This window comes from Nannobrachium achirus (assembly GCF_963921795.1).
Source record: "Nannobrachium achirus genome assembly, chromosome: 9".
Classification (NCBI taxonomy): domain Eukaryota; kingdom Metazoa; phylum Chordata; class Actinopteri; order Myctophiformes; family Myctophidae; genus Nannobrachium; species Nannobrachium achirus.
Genome location: NC_137818.1, coordinates 57,020,547 through 57,040,071, shown reverse-complemented (window position 1 = coordinate 57,040,071; position 19,525 = coordinate 57,020,547). Strand labels below are relative to the sequence as shown.

General features: G+C 43.8%; 1 protein-coding gene across 1 annotated transcript in view; it reads left to right on the top strand.

Annotated features, from left to right (window-relative positions):
• The window catches only part of LOC308291001 (NUAK family SNF1-like kinase 1), a gene marked incomplete at its 5' end in the record, with an annotated part of 31,265 nt that extends 15,915 nt beyond the window's left edge, over positions 1 to 15,350 (top strand). Inside the window, 4 exons of the mRNA XM_080732914.1 lie at positions 5,003 to 5,068; positions 11,639 to 11,758; positions 12,417 to 12,549; positions 13,094 to 15,350. Of these exons, the coding sequence (XP_080589040.1) occupies positions 5,003 to 5,068; positions 11,639 to 11,758; positions 12,417 to 12,549; positions 13,094 to 14,388 (1,614 nt within the window). The 3' untranslated portion in view covers positions 14,389 to 15,350. The remainder of the gene's footprint in view (positions 1 to 5,002; positions 5,069 to 11,638; positions 11,759 to 12,416; positions 12,550 to 13,093) is intronic.
• Between the last annotated feature and the right edge of the window lie 4,175 nt (positions 15,351 to 19,525).

The following is a 19,525-nucleotide window of genomic DNA, read 5'->3' as shown; positions in this document are numbered from 1 at the left end:
ACCACTGTTCTAAAGAGCTGCAGAGACAAGGAGACCCCTATTACTGAACAAACACTCTGAAGCAATGGCTGCTTTCAGAATATAAAGCCTTAACTTTTTAACGCAACACTTTTAGTTTGAACCTAAAAATATAACTTACAGCACCTTAAATAACACTACACTATCTTAAAGGAGTAGTTCGCCCCCAAAATGTCTTTTTTTCTATTGATTACTCATGCCATGGAGACTTGAGTTCAATAATAATTTTTGTTTTTTGTTGCATTCCTAAGACGAAAAAAAAAAGATTACCCTAACAGTGCCATGCATTTGGGTCCACATGCATCCGGAAACAATGGGGGTAAATTTACTATAATCACAGTTTTGTCTTAGGAATGCGACAAACACAAAAAAAATATATATTATTGAACTCAAGTCTCTATGGCATGAGTAATCAATAGGGAAAAAAATTAAGTAATTTGGGGGTGATCTACTCCTTTAATGGGTTACCTTACATTTGCTTTCCTTTATACGACTCTCACAGTTAAATGAACGGAGGACTTTACAGCGTACCATTCATTCATGAACCAAACAAGGCCGGACACACTGTTTATTGAAGCTTGTATCTGAGAAAACATTAGCCCTGTGATTACTGCAGCCGGTGGTATGCACAAGGCTGCGGTTTGTCCAACAGTGCCATGAATAAACAACACAGTCAAACTTAGTGTATAATTCCAGTAAATCCCAATGATCCTATTAATGCTGCAGGAAAAAAAACGTGACCGGAGTTCTCAGACGTCTTTGGGGTCAAAACAATTAACACTTGACTGTTTGTAACAGTCACACACTGACACTTAGGCTGCTCGCGTCGCCTTTGTGTCCTCCTCATGACCTCGTCTTCGTTGTGCGCACAGTAAAAGTGTTCACGATATCGCGTTAAAACCGGGAAAGCCGTGTGTCATTCAGACACGGGCACATGAAAGGGGGCTTGAGCCCCTGCCCTTTTATCCAGACCAAGTTCCCTCTCCAGACCATGAAGGCAGTTTTTACTATGGTGAATGAAATGTAAATGCCCTCTTTCCATGCCATACCTGAAGGCAGCATTCAAGATAATTGCCTTGTCCAAACTCTGAACATGAATGCATTATCAAGAATTGCCCTCACTGTGGAGAAATCGTATGCCACATCTCCAGTATTGCCTTTTTTATGCTTAGTTTCATGTGGTATCAAGTATTGAAAATAGCCGACCTCCAAGCTCACAACATGTCGCGCTGCGACGCGTTGTGAGCTTGGAGGTCGGCTATTTTCAATATTTTCACCAAAAGGCCTTTTTAGAAATGTCAGCCCCTGTCTCTCTAACATTCTCTGCACGTCTGCGTGTTGCCTTTGTGTCCTCCTCATGACCTCGTCTTCGTTGTGCGCACAGTAAAGTGTTCACGTTATCCCGTTAAAACCGGGACAGCTGTGTGTCATTTCATAGCGTGGCACGGAGTCAGCTTGTAGATCTGCTATTTTTGAAAAAATCTTGCCGTTTTCCCATTTTCAATAGTTTTACTTCTACCCCACTACATCGCAGAGGAAAGTATTGTACCGTTACTCCACTACAATTATATAAAAACGTTACGTTACTAGTTATGTAGATTTTGATTATTATTACAAAACACACTGACCACTTCAACCCAATATATATTTCGGCCATTTGGAGAAAAAAACAAGCTCACAGTACATTGTGAGCTTGTAGATCGGTTATTTTCCAAATTGCAGTGTTGATACCTTTAAGTAATAAAACATGTGAGTACTTCCTCCATCACTGCTAAAAGCCCAATGGGAGAATGTAAAAGAACTATTCAGATCATACGGTAAGTTCCACTCTCTTGTCCCTCTTATGTCCCTCCTATACAGTTAAGACCAGTAGTTCTCAAACTTTAAAATGTCAAGGTCTCCCCTTAACTCTGACAAGTATACAAATGAAACCAAATGGACCCGTAAGGATCCATTTGGTTTCATTTGTAGACTGTCAGAGTTACATACTTGTAAGGATCAATTTAGACCTCCCAAAAGGAACCCAGAGAGTCCCTGGACCCCACTTTGAGGACCACTGGTCTAGACAAAATCTAACAAACAAAAGTCTTCTGTGACGTCCCTGGTATAAAACATTTAGAAACAGGGGTCCACATTAAAGTGTTTGTGGACCACTGCTGTACTGTAGGGCTGACTATAAAGACCACCCAGAAATCGTGGTGAATGATGCATGGGGGGTCTTCTTACTTGTCAGTTTCACATACTCAGTGGTGTAACCAAGTACATTTACTTTAGTACTGTACTTGGCAACTTTGAGGTGTTTGTACTTTACTCGGGTATTTCCAATTTCCAATACTTTTACCTCTATTCCACTACATCTCGGATCCAAATATTGTACTTTTACTCCACTACAATTATTTGAAAACTTGAGTTACTAGTTACTTTGTAGATTCTGATTGTTATTACAAAACATGCATTAACCACTTCAGCCTCATATACATTTCGGACATTTGAAAATAGCCGATCTACAAGCACAACGCTTTTTATACATATGAAAACTTGAAACGGGACATTCTGCATAATGGGTGCTTTAACTATATTTCGATAATGATACTTTTGTTCTTTTACTCAAGTACATTTTTAATTCTGAACTTCTACTTGCAGTACAATGCAGTATACTTTTACTTAAGTAAGAAATGTGAGTACTTTTACCACCACTGTGCATGGGGAGTCTTCTTAGCTAGCTTCCGGGCTAATGAGCCGGAACAGTCCACTTTCTTTCGCCAATTACACCCTCTCAAGAACCATCAAGTGAAGGAAGTGACCCGCGACCTCCAGAAATGCTTTTGTACATGTATGTGAGCCTGTGGTATGCATCCGCCGTGTGTGCAGAGCAGACAACTGCTCACCCCACTCCCTTTTCCCCTCCTCTCCCCTTAGAAGCCTGATTTATACTTGGCTGCACACCGGTGTGTCCGCACACAGCACCAAAAATATCGGATTCACAAGCTCTCATTGCGATGCGTTTAGGGCTGTCACAATTATTACATAAACGCCTAATCGCAACTATTTGACATAATCGTGATTATTTTTCATAATCGTCATAATCATTTCCATGTTGAAAAATGTTCATATATATTTTTTAAAGTAAAAATGTGTGGAAATAGCAGATCTACAAGCTCACAACGACGCGTCGTGAGCTTGTAGATCGGCTATTTCCACTATCAATGTTTTTTTTAAGTATAAAGTTGTCAAAAATGTCAGTAATTTCTTTGTATATTTAGGTTATGTGTCATATCTGCCATGTGCAACTTCAAAGCCTAAAAGCCAAACAGAAATGTAATTGTCAACGACCAAAACACAAATCGTTAATCGCAATAATTTGAGAGAAATGTTATCGTCATGTAAATGTGAGATTGTTGATCGGCTATTTATGGTTGCGCGACGCCGATGTGCAGCTAAGTATACATCACCCTTAAGGATAGGAACAAGACAGCCTGGGCTGTGAATAATGCTCCCTCTTTTTCTTTCCTGAAGCCCAAACACTTCCCCCGTGAGAGTCCGGCATACCTCAGAGGCAACTTAAATAATTCATTCACGCCGAAGCTTTCATGTTCTATTCTGGAACACCGTTTGAAGTCTGCTGGGAGCACACACCGAGAAAGTGCACAGTCCACTTCCTATCCCTGCCTGCCGCAAAACCACACTAGTGGTTTTTACAGTCATATGACGTCCAGCTGGATTCAGCCCACACACATTTTCATGTGGTAGGCCTACTTTGACGGAAGGGAAAATCTGAAACATTTGTGAAATGCTAAAATAAAACATATTTTTTTTGGGGGGGGGGCATCTTGATGGTTTCCTGCACATGCTTATTAACTGCTTCAGCAGCTCAGAGGCCTTGTGGTTAGAGTGTCCGCCCTGAGACTGGGCGGTCGGGGTTCGATCCCCGGGCTGGGTCATACCAAAGACTCTGAAGATAGAAACAGGAGATATGCTACTGTCCGTTGCGAACTTGCTTATTTGCTATGAAAAATAAAAAATAAAATGAAAACGTTTGTAGGAATTTTAATAATTTTGAATTATTTTTTAACATACAGTAAATCTTCTCTTCTGGGGGGTCACCCTGGCAAGAAACTCCTTTCAGATGCGGGTCTGCGGGCAATAAATACATCAATTTGGGGGTCCTTGGCTTGTCTTGAACAAGTTTGAGAACCACTGACATCACATATTATTCAGTCTGGCGAACCATCGTCAAATAAAAGGGAACGCCCACTCTGTCTGTTCCTCTTCCTTTGATCGATCAGATCAGATTTTGTTATCAGAGCTATTAGAGTCTGTCTTGAGAGATTACATATTATTAGACGTCTTGGGTCGATTCCAACCGTGTGACCTGTGTTTTTGTGTCTGGCCCCCATCCCGGCCTGGATTCCTGTCTTTCTACTCCACTGTCCTGTTTCTAAATAAAGCTAAAGATGACACTAGAGAGACATTCCTTCCCATCTGACCCGCTTTGCACTTCAGTGTTTCCAACACAGAGTCATCGGGGAACCAGTGAGAGGTCCCCCCCCCCCCCCCCAGTACTTAACAGGGGATGGGACGGGACAGGGGGGGGGGAGGGGGGCTGATTCAGATCAGAACTCAAAACAACTCGCTTCCTCATAGCATGACGATTCGGTGCTGTCTGCTATGTTAAGACGTTTTAAAGACATGGCTCTGCCCCATGAAATCGGATAGGAATGTTAATGGTTATGAAAGAATAATTGGGAAAAAAAACTAAATCTGGCCTCGCTTGTAAAGACACCAAAGCCTTTGATGATGAGAATGGCTAACGATCACAAGTATGATTTCATGCTGCATGCCATGCAGTCGTATTCATGCCAAGAGAAAAGTATCTGTTACAGTAAAGTGGTTCAATAAATAAACAAGAGTCAAGAGAGACACATTCCGAGCAGGACTTGATGGGTCTTCTGTGTTTTTTTCCCCCCCTCTTTTTTTCCCCCAGAATGGTGTTGTCCACCGAGACCTCAAACTAGAGAACATCCTTCTGGATGAAGAACTTAATGTCAAGGTAAGATTAACGTCTTAATGTTTAGATCATGTCGACTGACTTCTTTATTATAGGAGTTTTGTGCCTTTATGTGCAGGAATGGGACTCGAACCTATGATGCGCTGTCAGGATACATTAGAGCCTATAAGTGACCGGACCACTAGGTCAGCAGTCCGGACTGGTTTACTTCTTCATTGACAGCATCAATTGCACAAACGTGCAGTTGCACACATTAGTCAAAAGGATAAACATTAAAATAAAAAAAAAGCTTATTTCCATTGTGTTCCTATTGGTGTACTGGGTATGCGTGCGTTTGTGCATGTCCTTTCCGCGGAACGCCAGCCAAGGCTATAACATTGCATCTGGTAAGCGGTAACCTCTGGCAACAGCTCCGACGCAAAATGCAAACACAAATCTCCGCACATTCATAAGACATTATACTGGAATTCAGTGCTAGCCCCAGAATAAGTTTAATGTGTTGTCGAAGGCATGCTGCGCTCAGAAAACCGACATTAAAAAAGACACTGTGCCAGGTCCTATAACAAAACCCAGGGGTCATTCCTTGCCTTATTTGGGCATTCCACTCCTTATATGGGTACAATACAAGAGCCCGGGGGGAGGGAGGGAGGGAGGGGGGGGAATGCATGGAATCCAAAAGGCAATTGGGCCAATCGGGCGGCTGGGTTAATGTAAGTATGCTCTCCGTCTGTCCGTCAAAAGAAAACAGTGCGTGTGTGTGTGTTTCTCTCAGCGGCGTCTTGTTCATTCCATGCCTGCGTGAGTCTCGCCACAATCGCCTTTCACAGCACATACCACACCAGGACATACTGTAGGGTCTACAGTATAAGCCTCAGTGGAATTCATGGGATAATGTATAGGAATACACGGTATGCCTTCATGTGTAGCGAAAGGAAGTGTCATGTAGGCCAATGGTTCTCAACTTGTGGGGGTCGGCACCCCAAGGAGTCAACAGACCATTAGCTTAATGTGCAACGTTGTTTTCTCACCCAACAGTGTACAAAACCAACATACAGTATTGAGTGTATACACTATAGGGTATCTGCACAATTCTAAACATACAATTTAATGCCTGCATGTTACTGGATTGGCCAAATTGCCAAATGTTAATGGACGGGAACCGTACAGTATAGCAACATAATTATTTTGTGTGTTTTTTTTTTATATAAATATTTAAAGTTTTTTCAGAAAAGAAGGCGTTTTTAGAATCGGCATCAGGCCTAAATGGGTTAAGAAAGTACAAACGATGTGAAAATAGCCGATCTACAAGCTCACAGCGCCTGTAGGCAGTAGGCAGTTAAGCTTTGTTCAGACTACAGGCAAATCTGATGTTTATGACTATAGGTGGAGTTGGGGATGGAGGTGGGCTGCTTGTTGCATGCTGAACAGAGAATGACAAGGTAACTAAGTGTACCGGTATTTACTCAGTTACTTTACACCACTGAGAGTCAGATACCTTAGAGCAGGGGTCTTCAACAGGGGGTCCAGGACCCCTAGGGGGTCCTCAGAGTTACTACAGGGGGTCCTCCAAATCTTTGTGTGATAGAAACTTTTTTTCTCCTTTTTTTATTAAAGGAGCTATAGTCAACTTTTCTTTTGAAAGACGGATGCCAAAATAAAAATAATGTTTCAAAAATATTTTATGAAAAAATAAGCTTCATATAATGTGTCAAAAATGACCACACAAAGCGTAAAATAATGATAAAATAATCATTTTGGCCATTGTAGGGCCGACACTTTGTTTACATCCTAATCTAACATAGACAAGAATGTAAACAAAGTGTCGGCCCTACAAAAAAAGTTGACTATAGCTCCTTTAACCATTTGAACCCTAGCGTCCATATTCTTAGAACTTTAGACAAAATTTGCAGATCTACAAGCTTGTAGATCGGCTATTTTTGTCAAAGATCTTTGGTGTAGCGGGGGGAAAAAAGCAGACTAAGTACAGAGTGAAAGGTCAAGTTCTTTAAGTATTGACGGTTCAAGTGGTTAAATATCTTAAAACACACATTAACATGAATCCAAAATACGCTGATGATTGTGCTGTCAAAAGATGAAACTATATGGAATCTATTAACAGGTTGTGGGGGTCCCTGCTGTGGGGGTCTCTCAACTAAGGGGTCCTTGGCCTGAAAACGTTGAAGACCCCTGCCTTACCCCAGACTGAGGGGACTTTGAAGTTCTGGTTTGGGGACACTGACCTCAAAGCCGAGCCGTGACCCCATGGCATTCAGTGCAGAGAGACAGATTGCAGGGATGAAATGTTAATGAAATAAAACTAATGACCGGGTTTGAAAAGCCGCCGTGAAACAGCTGAAGGTCACATAGCAGCTGGTATTTTTCTTTTATAAAAACGTCTAACCCTTTATCCATGGAGGAGGTTGTGTTTTGGCTTAAAATATCTTTCCTCTACTGGGTAAAAAAAAAGAATAAGACTGAACCTCATCCCAGATGTCAAACGAACACATTTCACTTCAACTCTATTCAGGGGTCTTCAACAGGGGGTCCATGACCCTGAGGGGTCCTCAGGGTTACTACAGGAGGGGGCCACCTAATCTGTGCGATTGGATTTTTGCCCTACCATTCCTATTCTGAGGAGAACTTTTGCCAAAAATTGCAGATCTACAAGCTCACAAGTTCTGATATTGTAGATCTGCTATTTCTCTCAAAGAGATTTAGTGTAGAGTTTAAAGTACCGGGGGCTCATTTCAGCGGTTTGGAGCTCCTTCAGCAGCCATTGCTCCAAGATTTCAGCACTCTTGTGGTTGTGAGTCTTCTTTCACCTTTGCCCACTGTTTGGTGCCCTCCGAAGGTTGGTGTCTTGTGCTGCTCCACCTAAAGCCTTCTGTTAAAGGCACAGTTCACCCCCAAAATGTCTCTCTATTGATTACTCGCCCAATGGAGACTTGAATTCATGGATTTTTTATTGTTTTTGTAGCATTCCTGAGCCAATCATTTGATGACCAGCAGTGGTTCCCTATGGAGACACAACGAGCCTGCTTTGTTCCCTATGGAGACACAAAGAGTCTCCTCAAATTATTGGCTTAGGAATGCAACAAAATATCCATGAATTCACGTCTCCATGGGGTGAATCGATAGAAAAAAAAGTCATTTTGGGGGCGAACTATCCCTTTAAGCCCCCACTGAGAGCAAGAGTGCTATGTTCTACCTGTAACGCACGTTTACAGCGTCTGCTGTCGGAAATAAAAATATGAATAGCGTCTGCCCTCGTGAACCTTTCAAAGTAGCGTATTTGATAGGCATTATGCACTGGCGTATGCCCTGGCCACACGAATAGCTGCCGATCATAGATTATAGTATGCCCTCAAAAAAATTCTAGAACAGGGGTCTTCAACGGTTTCAGGCCAAGGACCCCTTAGTTGAGAGAGAGATAAAGCAGGGACCCCCACAACCCTATAGATTCCATATAGTTTCGTTGTTTGACAGCACGATCATCAGTGTATTTTGGATTCATGTCAATTTGTGTTTTCAGATATTTAACCACTTGAACCATCATAATAAACTTGACCTTTTACTCTGTACTTAGTCTGCTCTTGTTCCCCTCTACACCAAACCTCTTTGCCAAAAATGGCCGATCTACAAGCTCACAACGCCTCGCAGCGCGAGGCGTTGTGAGCTTGTAGATCTGCTATTTTTGGCTACAGTTCTCAGAATATGGACACTAGGGTTCAAGTTGTTAATATAAGAAGGATTGGAAGATTTGGAGGACCCCCTGTAGTAACTCTGAGGACCCCCTGTTGAAGACCCCTGGTCTAGAACACACCACTGCCTATCCACCTGTTTCCACAAGAATTTACTGTAGCATTTTGTGTGGGACACATCCAGAGAACAAGCTCACGTCGCGTCGCAGATGCAACCGTTGTGAGTTTGTAGATCACTCTCGGCTGCGACGCCGGAACTGCCGCACACCTTCTGCGCAAATGCACGATGGGACGTTGGAAACTTGTGGATATACTTCAATCTACAAGTTCACTACACAATATTCTGCGTAGTGTTTGCCCCCCAGAATATATTGGGCCGCTAGTCTACAGTAGGCCTCATGCGGTTAACAATGATATCATCCTCATCATAAACAGAAACAATGGGCTGTAAACATTCCTTATCACAATATAAACCAGGGGTCTAACTCCACCGGCCCGGGATTCTGTTGTATACGCTGCAACACAATACAGACAATAGACAGTGGATGGTGATCCTAGCATGTCTGACAATATAGCCAGTGTAATTCTCAACCAAGTGCGGAGGAATTATATGATTAAGGGAAAGTGTTTGTGCACTATGTATGTGTGCACTGTGCACGCACGTACAGTTGTGTACAGTATGTGTGTGTGTGTGTGTGTGTGTGTGTGTGTGTGTGTGTGTGTGTGTGTGTGTGTGTGTGTGTGTGTACAGGCATTCTCTGGGCTAGAAGAATGTCTCACCCAAGAATCCACAGCGATCAGGAATGAGTGGCTGAATCTCATGCAGGCTTAACTCTGGCCGGCTGACTGGCGCTGGTGCCAGGGAAGAATTTACACTGCACTGCACGGCACACAAACACACGCACGCACGCACCCACACACTATTATTCTAGGCCAAGGGTTTTCAAAGTGGGTGACGGGGCACCCTGGGGTGCCGCGAGATAATTTGATAATATTTGGTATTTATTTGGACACTTAAAAATACATTTAGTATCATTTTAAACTTGAAGTACAAAGTCATTTTCAGTCAGTTCTAACCAAAATGGCTATTATCTCAACGTTTTCCTCGCAACATAATCACCAAAATATCGTCCCTGTCGGGCAGAAACCTCGTATCTCCAAGTTTCAAATGTGTACGTCTTTTGGTAAAGCAAAGCCCTGCTTCATCATACAAGACTGTCGCACAAAACTAGTGAAAACAGCCAATCTACAAGCACACAACGCCTCGCGATGCGAGGCGTTGTGTGCTTGTAGATCTGCTGTTTTCACTAGTTTAGTACATTTTACAGATGATAAATACAAAACGAACGGTTTTGGACATACAAGGTTTCCACCCGACGACGACGATATGCTATAAATATAAGGTGCTGGGAGGTGCTGGGAACCCCTGTTCTAGGCTACTACACTAGGTGTAGAGAAGGAGGGGAAGCTGTCACGTCGAAACCACACAACTCTTCTACCTCTTCCACTCGCCTCATTCTACTTGTAATCAGAGTCAACCTTACATAAATACACCGTCAACACACACTGAGCCGACGTCTGAGTTGTGTATATATTACAATGTCAACCTCCGTCCGAGAGGTACCTCGGTCACTCGCGGAAACCAATTCGCCGCTCTTGAAACATGCCTCTCTGTTACATGGAAATAAACCTGTCATGTGTCTGGTACTGTCAACACCCAGGGGGAGCGATAGCGTGCGGGCCCGGCCGGGCGTGCGTGTTAATAATCACTTCAGATAGAGTCAGCCTCTCTCGGTCCTGACTGCCTGTGGCCTCTGGCAGCCTGGAGTGGCTGTGCTGTTACGTGACAGCGTTTGGCCTGTGGTTCATTTAGTCTCCCCTCACTCACACGGACATGCAGGGGTGTCGTGTCGCACCAAATTCTGGAGCCCTGTGGTACAAGGATTCACTCAGATTGTGTGCTTTAACTATTGAAAGATAGCAGAGTGCCGCGCTGCGAGCTTGTAGATCTGCTATTTTTGACAAATTGTGAAAATGTCTTTGAACATTTCTGACATTTCTGAAACATAGTTTTTTTCAAAAAATCTATGTTTCTATGTCAGTGGTGCTGATACTTTTTCACGTGAAGGACCCCCAAAATGATATGTATCTGGCCACGTACCCCCATCTCAAAATATTTAGTTCCAGGGACTCCCCAGAAGCAAAATTTGAGTTACAAATGTTAAATTAAAAAATACATATATTCAAAGATTTGCACACATTTTCACGAGTTTTCAAAAATATTTTAGTATTGAAATATTGAAAAAATGTAATATTTTTCAATAGCTAAAGTATAAAATAATTAAGGCTTCTCCACCTTGGGCCCTAGTAACTCAGTCCCACTTCCCCCCCTCGCCTGGTGACGCCCCTGCGGACATGGCCCCAAGTCTCTCCCCTCGCTCGCACGGACATGGCCCAAGCTGACCACACTGTCTATTTTTGGGCCCTTTTAAAAGGAACTGCTTTGGATTCTTGTGGGTTTGTGTGATTCATTTTTGCCATACGGTTTGTGGCGAATACTCAACTGAAATGGAATCTGCACTATGGCACTGGTGTTTATGTTTGTCAAATTGTCATGTGTCATGTGCGCGCATATACGGTACGTGCGTGCACTTGTGCCCGCGCCACTTGGCGGGTGTGTGCGCGCGCGTTACACGGCGAGCGAGTGAGTGTCGGTGTGCTTGTTGTTAATAGGTCAGTTGTGACTAATTAGGCCATTATATCATAAGAACCTCTCATAGTGGTAGACATGTAGTCTGGACTGGTTTCTGCCGTGCAGAATGTGCCAGCTGATAGGCTGTACCGTTTAATCATGGAAATCATGAATTTTATCTCCCTCTCTCTCCCTCCCTTCCTCTCTCTTGTTCTGCAGCTGGCTGACTTTGGCCTTTCCAACCATTTCCAAAAAGGCGGTTTGCTGCAGACCTACTGCGGAAGTCCGCTCTATGCCTCTCCTGAGATCGTAAAAGGACTGCCCTACCAGGGCCCAGAGGTGTGTGTCCAGAGGCTCATATAGTTTCCACTCATCCAGCCAAAGCAGTCGCAGTCATAATCACAAGCCAAATAATCACAAGCCAAATAATCTCCACAGTAGGGCATTCACCAAATTTTCGAATATTCGAATATCAAAGTCACTATTCGACGTTGTTCACCGAAGTCGAATATTCGCCTTTTTCTTTTTTTTTGTCAATGCCCCTGGTGGATGAATTTGTTAATGCTCTATACCAGGAGTTCTCAAACCTTTTTAGGCTGTGACCCCCAAAATAAACATATTTGAACTGGGGACCCCCACCCTGACAAGCACTTGGAATTGTATGACTCGGTTCCACAGATAAATATTGTGAAAATAGCAGATCTACATGCTCACAACGCCTCGCAACGCGAGGCGTTGTGAGCATGTAGATCGGCTATTTTCACAATGTTTATCTCTTGCTTACTTAATATTTGACAGTTTGGACAGTCCTGTATACTTTGAGGACGAATAATTCGAATACTAAAAATCACTATTCGTGAATGCCCTAGTGTGTGTCAGGCTCATATAGTTTCCACTCATCCAGCCAAAGCAGTCGCAGTCATAATCACAAGCCAAATAATCTCCACAGCATTTTGCAAATGCCATGTGACAGTTTGTTTGTTTGTGTGTGCTATAGGTGGACTGCTGGGCACTAGGAGTGTTGCTCTATGCCCTGGTGTATGGCAGCATGCCTTTTGATGGTGCCTGCCACGCAACCTTGACAGAGCAGATCAGCCAAGGCCGCTACCGAAGGCCCAACCCCCCCTCAGGTAAACCCAGTGATGGAGGAAGTCTGTTCATCATTCAGAATTCACTCGAGTATCAGTACAAAAGTATTGGCATCAAAATGCCCATATTCCAGTACCACTGCCCACTGGTTCTTCTAGTAGTCAGTCACTATAGCAACTTGTCAACCGCTGGATTATAATAATGAAAAGTGTGCTCTCGGCCGGTATTGAATGATTGATTGATGTATGTTTATTTGACCTGGACACCACAATCACATTGGAGAGCCCAGATGTATTGCTTAGATGTTCTTGGCACTGTAGTAGTGCTAATTTTCAATACCTGTCCTCAGGAGGCTTTTCTAAACAAAATTTAATATACTTAAATACTGTATAAGTTCCAGACTTGTTGCCCTCTTTACTGAAAAGACTGCAGAAAGTAAAACGGTGTTGTTTTCTTAAAATACCACAGTGGTGCCATCTCATCGATATCTGGTCCATGATTTTTATTATTGCCTGTTTGTACATCGATGTTTCAGGTTATAATATTTAGATTCTGACCTGATCTGTAAACTCCTCCTCCTCCCAGATGCCTGCGCTCTCATCGACTGGCTGCTGACGGTGCGTGCGGAGGAGCGGGCCACGGTGGAGGACGTGGCCAACCACTGGTGGGTGAACTGGGGCTACGAGGAGAGCGTGTGCGACTGCCCCCACGCGTCCGCGCAGCACCAGGACTGCCCCTCGCCCCTGCTGGCGCGCTACATCGACTGGCAGAACCGCGTCGCCGCCACCAGCAGCATGGCCGTGGATCCCGCCTGCAGCGGCAGCAGCTCTGTCCCCGCCGCTCACCCCTTCTACTTCAGCTTCCCCCTGAAGGGCGACCGAAGCGGCGGCGGCGGAGCAGGAGGGAGGACGCGCGGGGCGGCGTCCAGCCTGAGGAAGTCGCGCAAGGAGAACGCCATTCCCCAGGCAACGGCAGGGAGCGCTACCGGCGCGGTTTGTTGCGCCGCGGCCCCTATAACCGCCGCCACCGCTGCTGCCGGCGCCGGGTCCTCCAGGAGCTCCAGCGCGGAGAGGAAGAAGCCGAAAGGTATCCTGAAACCCCAGAGGAGTTTTGACTCTGCTTTTCTAAAACCCAACAAAGAAAACCCTCCTCCCTCTCCGTCGCGCAACGCCCCTCCTCAGCCTTACCGACCGCGCAGCGCGCTCCCCGACGTCCCGATGGCCACTGGCCTCCTCCTGCCGCCAACCTCCACCTTCAGCCAGCCCTCGTCCAAGATGCCCAAGAAAGGGATCCTGAAGAACCAGTACGGAGGGGAGTCGGGGTACGCCTCCGCCCCGGAGCGGGGGGCCTCTCAGTTGACCTTGCGAGGCGGCGGCGGGGCTCCCGGCGTCACGCCGGACTCTTCCCCTCTCAGGGCCGAGGACAGCCCCACCATGCGCACGGAGGCGGTGCGGCGAAGGAAGGGCATTCTGAAACGCAACGGCAAGTTCTCTCGCAGCCTGGACCTCCCCGACGACGTCCGGCTGTCGTCCTCGTCGGCCCCCAACATGGCGTTCCCCGAGGCGCTCCAGCGGCTCCTCCAGGGAGCTCCCACAGGGGGCGGCGGCGCGGAAGGGGGCTTTAGTAGCCGGCCGCCCAGCGTGGTGAGCGAGGACAGCCTCTTCTCCTCGGACTCCTTTGACCTGCTGGATCTCAGCGTCCAGTCGCGACGCAGGATCTTCTCGCGCGGCTTGAGGCGAAGCGCCTGCAGCTCCGAAGAGGACCTGGAGGGCCTGGGAGTGGAGGCGGACAGGGTGGAGTTGGACAGGGCTCGGCAGTGGGACGGCGAAGACGGGGAAGGAGCAGTCTCACTGGAGGGGAGGAAGGACATGCTAAGATAGGCCCGTTGGAACGACTTAATATGGACGTGAATGTCAGCACTTCAGCGATGTCTCTGTCTCAGAAATGATGCATCTATGATGTACGAGACACGTGTTGTCTGTGGTAATCCACAACGCCTCCCTGGAAAAGGCCTTTTTTGGGGGGGGAGGGACCTTATGTTTCCAATGTGCATCTCAAGTACTATGTTGGACTGCAATGAATTGTCTGCCATCAATGAAAGCACTATATTTTTGGGAACACTTTGTCAGTATTAAGTGATACATTTATTTGTATTTTTTGACCGCGCATTTTAGCACAAGAAGACCACACGGACAACAGATATACTGTAAACTGACGTCTGATTTATTTATTTTAAGTATTGTCAAAAGATTGTGTCGGTTTATTGAATAGCAGTCCAGGACCTCACCTGCACATGAGGTCCTATGTTTTGATGGCTTTATGACGGATTTCTATTTTCGAGGAGCTGTGTTTGAGTTTTAATCTGGAAAAGGTACTTGCTTCACTGAGCAAACAATGTTTGTGTCTTTGGAACTGACGGGCAGATACCTTGTATTTGACGTTTTCGTAAATCAATGCCCTAATTCAGTGGTTTTCAACCTTTTTCATATCAAGGTCCATTATTTATTTGGCATTTGAGCCACGGACCACCATTTGATAAGATTGGATAAGATTTTGTCCACAATTCCATGTTGTATTGATATTAGTACCAAACGTTGATCAAAATAACAATTATTCTACATTCTCTAATTGTGTAGAATTCTTGTAAATTAAGTAATGCAGATGTTATACTATAATTTAGAGCGTAAAATGAAACCAAATGGAGCACAGCACAGGTCCATTTGGTTACCAACTCTCCATCATTTAGCTGGGGACCACCTGGAAACCCCTTCAAGGACCACTGGTGGTCCCTGGACCACTGGTTGACAACCACTGCCCAAATTGATCATACTGTACAACAGTGTTGCACAATGTACAAGCTCACAGCGTGTCGCATCTGCAATGTTTTGCTATGTTTGAAAAAGCTGAAATGGGTCTGTCTGTGGGTTCTATAAATATATATTGTTAAAGCTGCATTAATATAGTGCCTTTTATCCAAAGTGGGCATTACATTCACCCATTCACACACCGATGGCCGGAGAAAACCATGCAAGGCAACAACCTGTTTATCGGGAGCAGTTAGGGCTTCAGAGTCTTAATCGCTCTATACCTTCTGAGCTATACTGCCACCCCCAAATCGACGTTGTCGGGTGGAAACCTCGTATCTCCAAGTTTCAAATTTGTACGTTCTTTCGCTAAGTAAAGCCCTTCTTCATCATACAAGGCCGTCGCACAAAAGTAGTGAAAACAGCGGTGCGAGGCGTTGTGTGCTTGTAGATCGGCTGTTTTTAAATAATTTTTAAGATAATAAATGCAAAACGAATGGTTTTGGACATACAAGGTTTTCACCCGACAACGACGAAATATTTAACCAATGTGTAAAGTTAAAGTATTAACAAGAGCTTGTGACTAAATAATAACTACAACATTGAATCCATTGGAATTGGAACTAATCTCTCAAGACAGATTATGCGCTGTCATCACAACTGCCTTAAACATGTAGGGTTATTGTTGGTAGGAATAAACACAGAATCAACCAGGAGGAAGTGGACTAAGAAAGGGGAGGAGCCAAACCGAGTGGGTTCCCAGATTGATTGGAGCACAGGTTCTTTGTTCCATTTCCTGAAAGGTATTAGCAGTTCTGGTCATAGAGTGCATGTTTTTGCCCAACAGCAACGATATGATGGTGTCTATAGAGCATCGCAGCGGAAGTTGATTCCTGGGGTCACTACGTCATTCCCCATTCATTTTCGCCATAGACTTTTACAAAAATATTTATAACAATTATGTTAAGCCTCGAACCAAGCCATCCAGGATGGAGGTGAATCATGACCATATAACCTTTGATCCTATGTGAAAACATATTTTAATATTACATTATTTGATATACTACATTAATAACTACCCTTTGTTTAGCGATTTTCAAAATGTTCTTTTCATAGAAAAAAAGGTTATATGGTCATGATTCACCTCCATCCTGGATGGCTTGGTTCGAGGCTTAACATAATTGTTATAAATATTTTTGTAAAAGTCTATGGCGAAAATGAATGGGGAATGACGTAGTGACCCCAGGAATCAACTTCCGCTGCGATGCTCTATGTGAATCAATCTATGTATACAACAGCAGTGGTTTTCAATCTTTTTTCACATCAAGGTCCTTTATTTATTAGGCATTTGAGCCACGGACCACCATTTGATGAGATTTACTGTAACCTCTCAGATTCAAAACATAGAATATTCTGTTATCGTTGGATAAGACTCCATGCTGTATTGATGTGGTACCATTGGCACACATTGATCGAAATAACAATTCTTCTACATTCTCTAATTGTGTAGACATCTTGTAAATTAAGTTGTGCAGATTTTTAACAATACATTAACTCCATTTTGGTTACCAACTCTCCCATCATTTAGCTGGGGACCACCTGGAAACCCCTCAAGGACCACTGGTGGTCCCTGGACCACTGGTTGAGAACCACTGCACTACACTATACTAATGCACCATGTCAACGGTGATGCCAAACTAACAGGAGAAGACCATATAAAAGCATAGTACCTGCTATATGTTGGGAGTATGAGTACAGTTAAACTGTAAGGTGGTATTTCATCACTGGGTGTCAGTATTAGGGCTGTCATGATTATGACATTTTACATGACGATACATTTTCTCTCAAATAATTGCAATTAACGATTTAATTATGTTTTTGTCGTTGACAATTACATTTCTGTTTGGCTTGTAGGCTTTGAAGTTGCACATGGCAGATTATGACACATAACCTTAAATATACAATGAAATGACTGACATATTTGATAACTTTATACTTAAAAAAGAACATTGATAGTGGAAATAGCCGATCTACAAGCTCACAACGCGACACGTTGAGCTTGTAGATCTGCTATTTCCACTATTTTTGACTTTCTTAAAAATATCTTTCAACATGGAAACGATTATGACGGTTATGAAAAATAATCACGATTATGTCAAATAATCACGATTAGACAATTATGTAATAATTGTGACAGCCCTATCAGTATTCAATAGGTAAATGCTCCATTGTGCCAACAGACAAAGTGTGATTGGCAGGTGGATCACATTGCTTTCATCTTAACCCCATTAATGCTGCTGTGGATTTTTTGCATGGGTGGTTTGGGTACATTTAATGTGGTTGTATAACTACAGTATGCCATTGCGTGTGTATAATTTTGTAATGAATTCCTTTTTCCATTTTGGTACTTCAACTGAAAATAAATTATGTGAATCTGAAATGTCTTGTGTTCTCTTTCTGGCTTTGTGGCCAGAAATAGCCGACGCTAAAATAGCATAAGTATTATAGATGAGATAGGAGCTTGACAGATTTGTGTTGCTGGCACGCTAATCCATTCACACGGACGTCCAATGTTGCTAAAAATAAGTCCAAAGAATTGTGAGAAAACATGAAAGGTTATAAAGAAGCTTAAGCACATTCTAGAGATACAAATTAGTTTTAAAAACGATAACGACCATTATGAAGCACCAAGCACTCTGAACAAAATGCCCTTTTTTTTTTTTTTTTACAAATTACTGTTCTTTTCCAAATATTTCTCATTCCGTACACTAAGAGGTACTTTCCTGTTTTTGGTTCCAAATATGAACCGCATAGGAAAATATGGCACTAGTGTTTATGACATGCCAACCACTATCCATTTGATAAACTCCAGGGCCATGCGCTCTCCATAAACAAGAGAGCCAAAAAGAGCCACATTTACTCATGTTTTCATTTACCCTAAAAGCATCTGTAGAGCCACCCCAACAGAATGAAAAGGTCGAAAATACTTTAGTGAGCATGACTAATGGGGCCGCTTTCATTCACAGCGTAGTCCCTCAGCGGCCTATATACTGTAAAAATAAAAGTTAATCAGAAGTTCAAGTGGACATATGTTTTCAATCATTTACGTTTGTAACCTATATAGACAGGAATTTCGTATCCAGGAATTCAGGCTATATTGTCCCCATTGTGTGTGTGTGTGTGTGTGTGTGTGTGTGTGTGTGTGTGCGCGCGTGCGTGCGTGCGTGTGCACGTTCACACGCACGCGTGTGAGTTTGCACCTGACCATTACACGTGCAGGTCAAAGGGCTTGCATGCTACGGAAAATCTAAACACCTACACTTTGCCACAAATGCTGAAAAACAACATATTTTCCACCATTGTTTCCATTGTTGACTTTGAATGAGTTCTCCTCTAAACACTGCTCTCGTGTCCTGTAGTGCTCCTTCTAACTTAATGGACTGAGCCTCTGATGAAACAAATGAAAGCTTACCGCCGGGCCGGCTCTTGTTTACATTTGACAAGTCTGGCATGGACAGCTTTATACCACCAGGCAGTGGTTCTCAAAGTGGGGTCCATGCAGGGGCCCCCCACGGCTCCTTGAGGGGGTTCCAGCAAAATGAGGAACAGTTTAAAATCAGGGATACACTATTAATAATCGACCATATCGGCATCTGCAATATCTGCCTTAAAAATGCTATATTGGTATGGTATATTGATCTGTGTGTGGCCCTCCTGTCAGTCATATACAATATACAGTTTGACACTGTCGATCACTCTATTCTGATTGATAAACATGAGATGGATGCACTCTTACTTGATGGGGAGGGAACAGATGGCGGAAGTCAACGGAACCCTGCTCCCCCCCCCTCCCAGTAAACTGTGGACTGCATGTGGAGTCCCCCAAAGCCGACATGTCATCTGAATTGTGACTGCAATCTGTTTCTGTTCACGGATGAATCGGCTCTCCTAGTCTTAGGCAGAGACATATTGCAGGTTGAAAAGGCCCTTAACTGTGAACTAAACATGATCTGCACAAGGCTCAATGACAACAGACTCTCAAACTGAATGTATCCTCTTTGGATCTATTCAGAAACTCAGCAAAGTCAAGAACTTCACAATTAGGTGACGAAAAAAACTGCTACCTAGGTTGCATCCTGGAGGCTAACCTATCCAGTGAAACAATTACTACCAAGGTAATGAATAAAGCCAACCAACAAATTAGTTTCTTGCA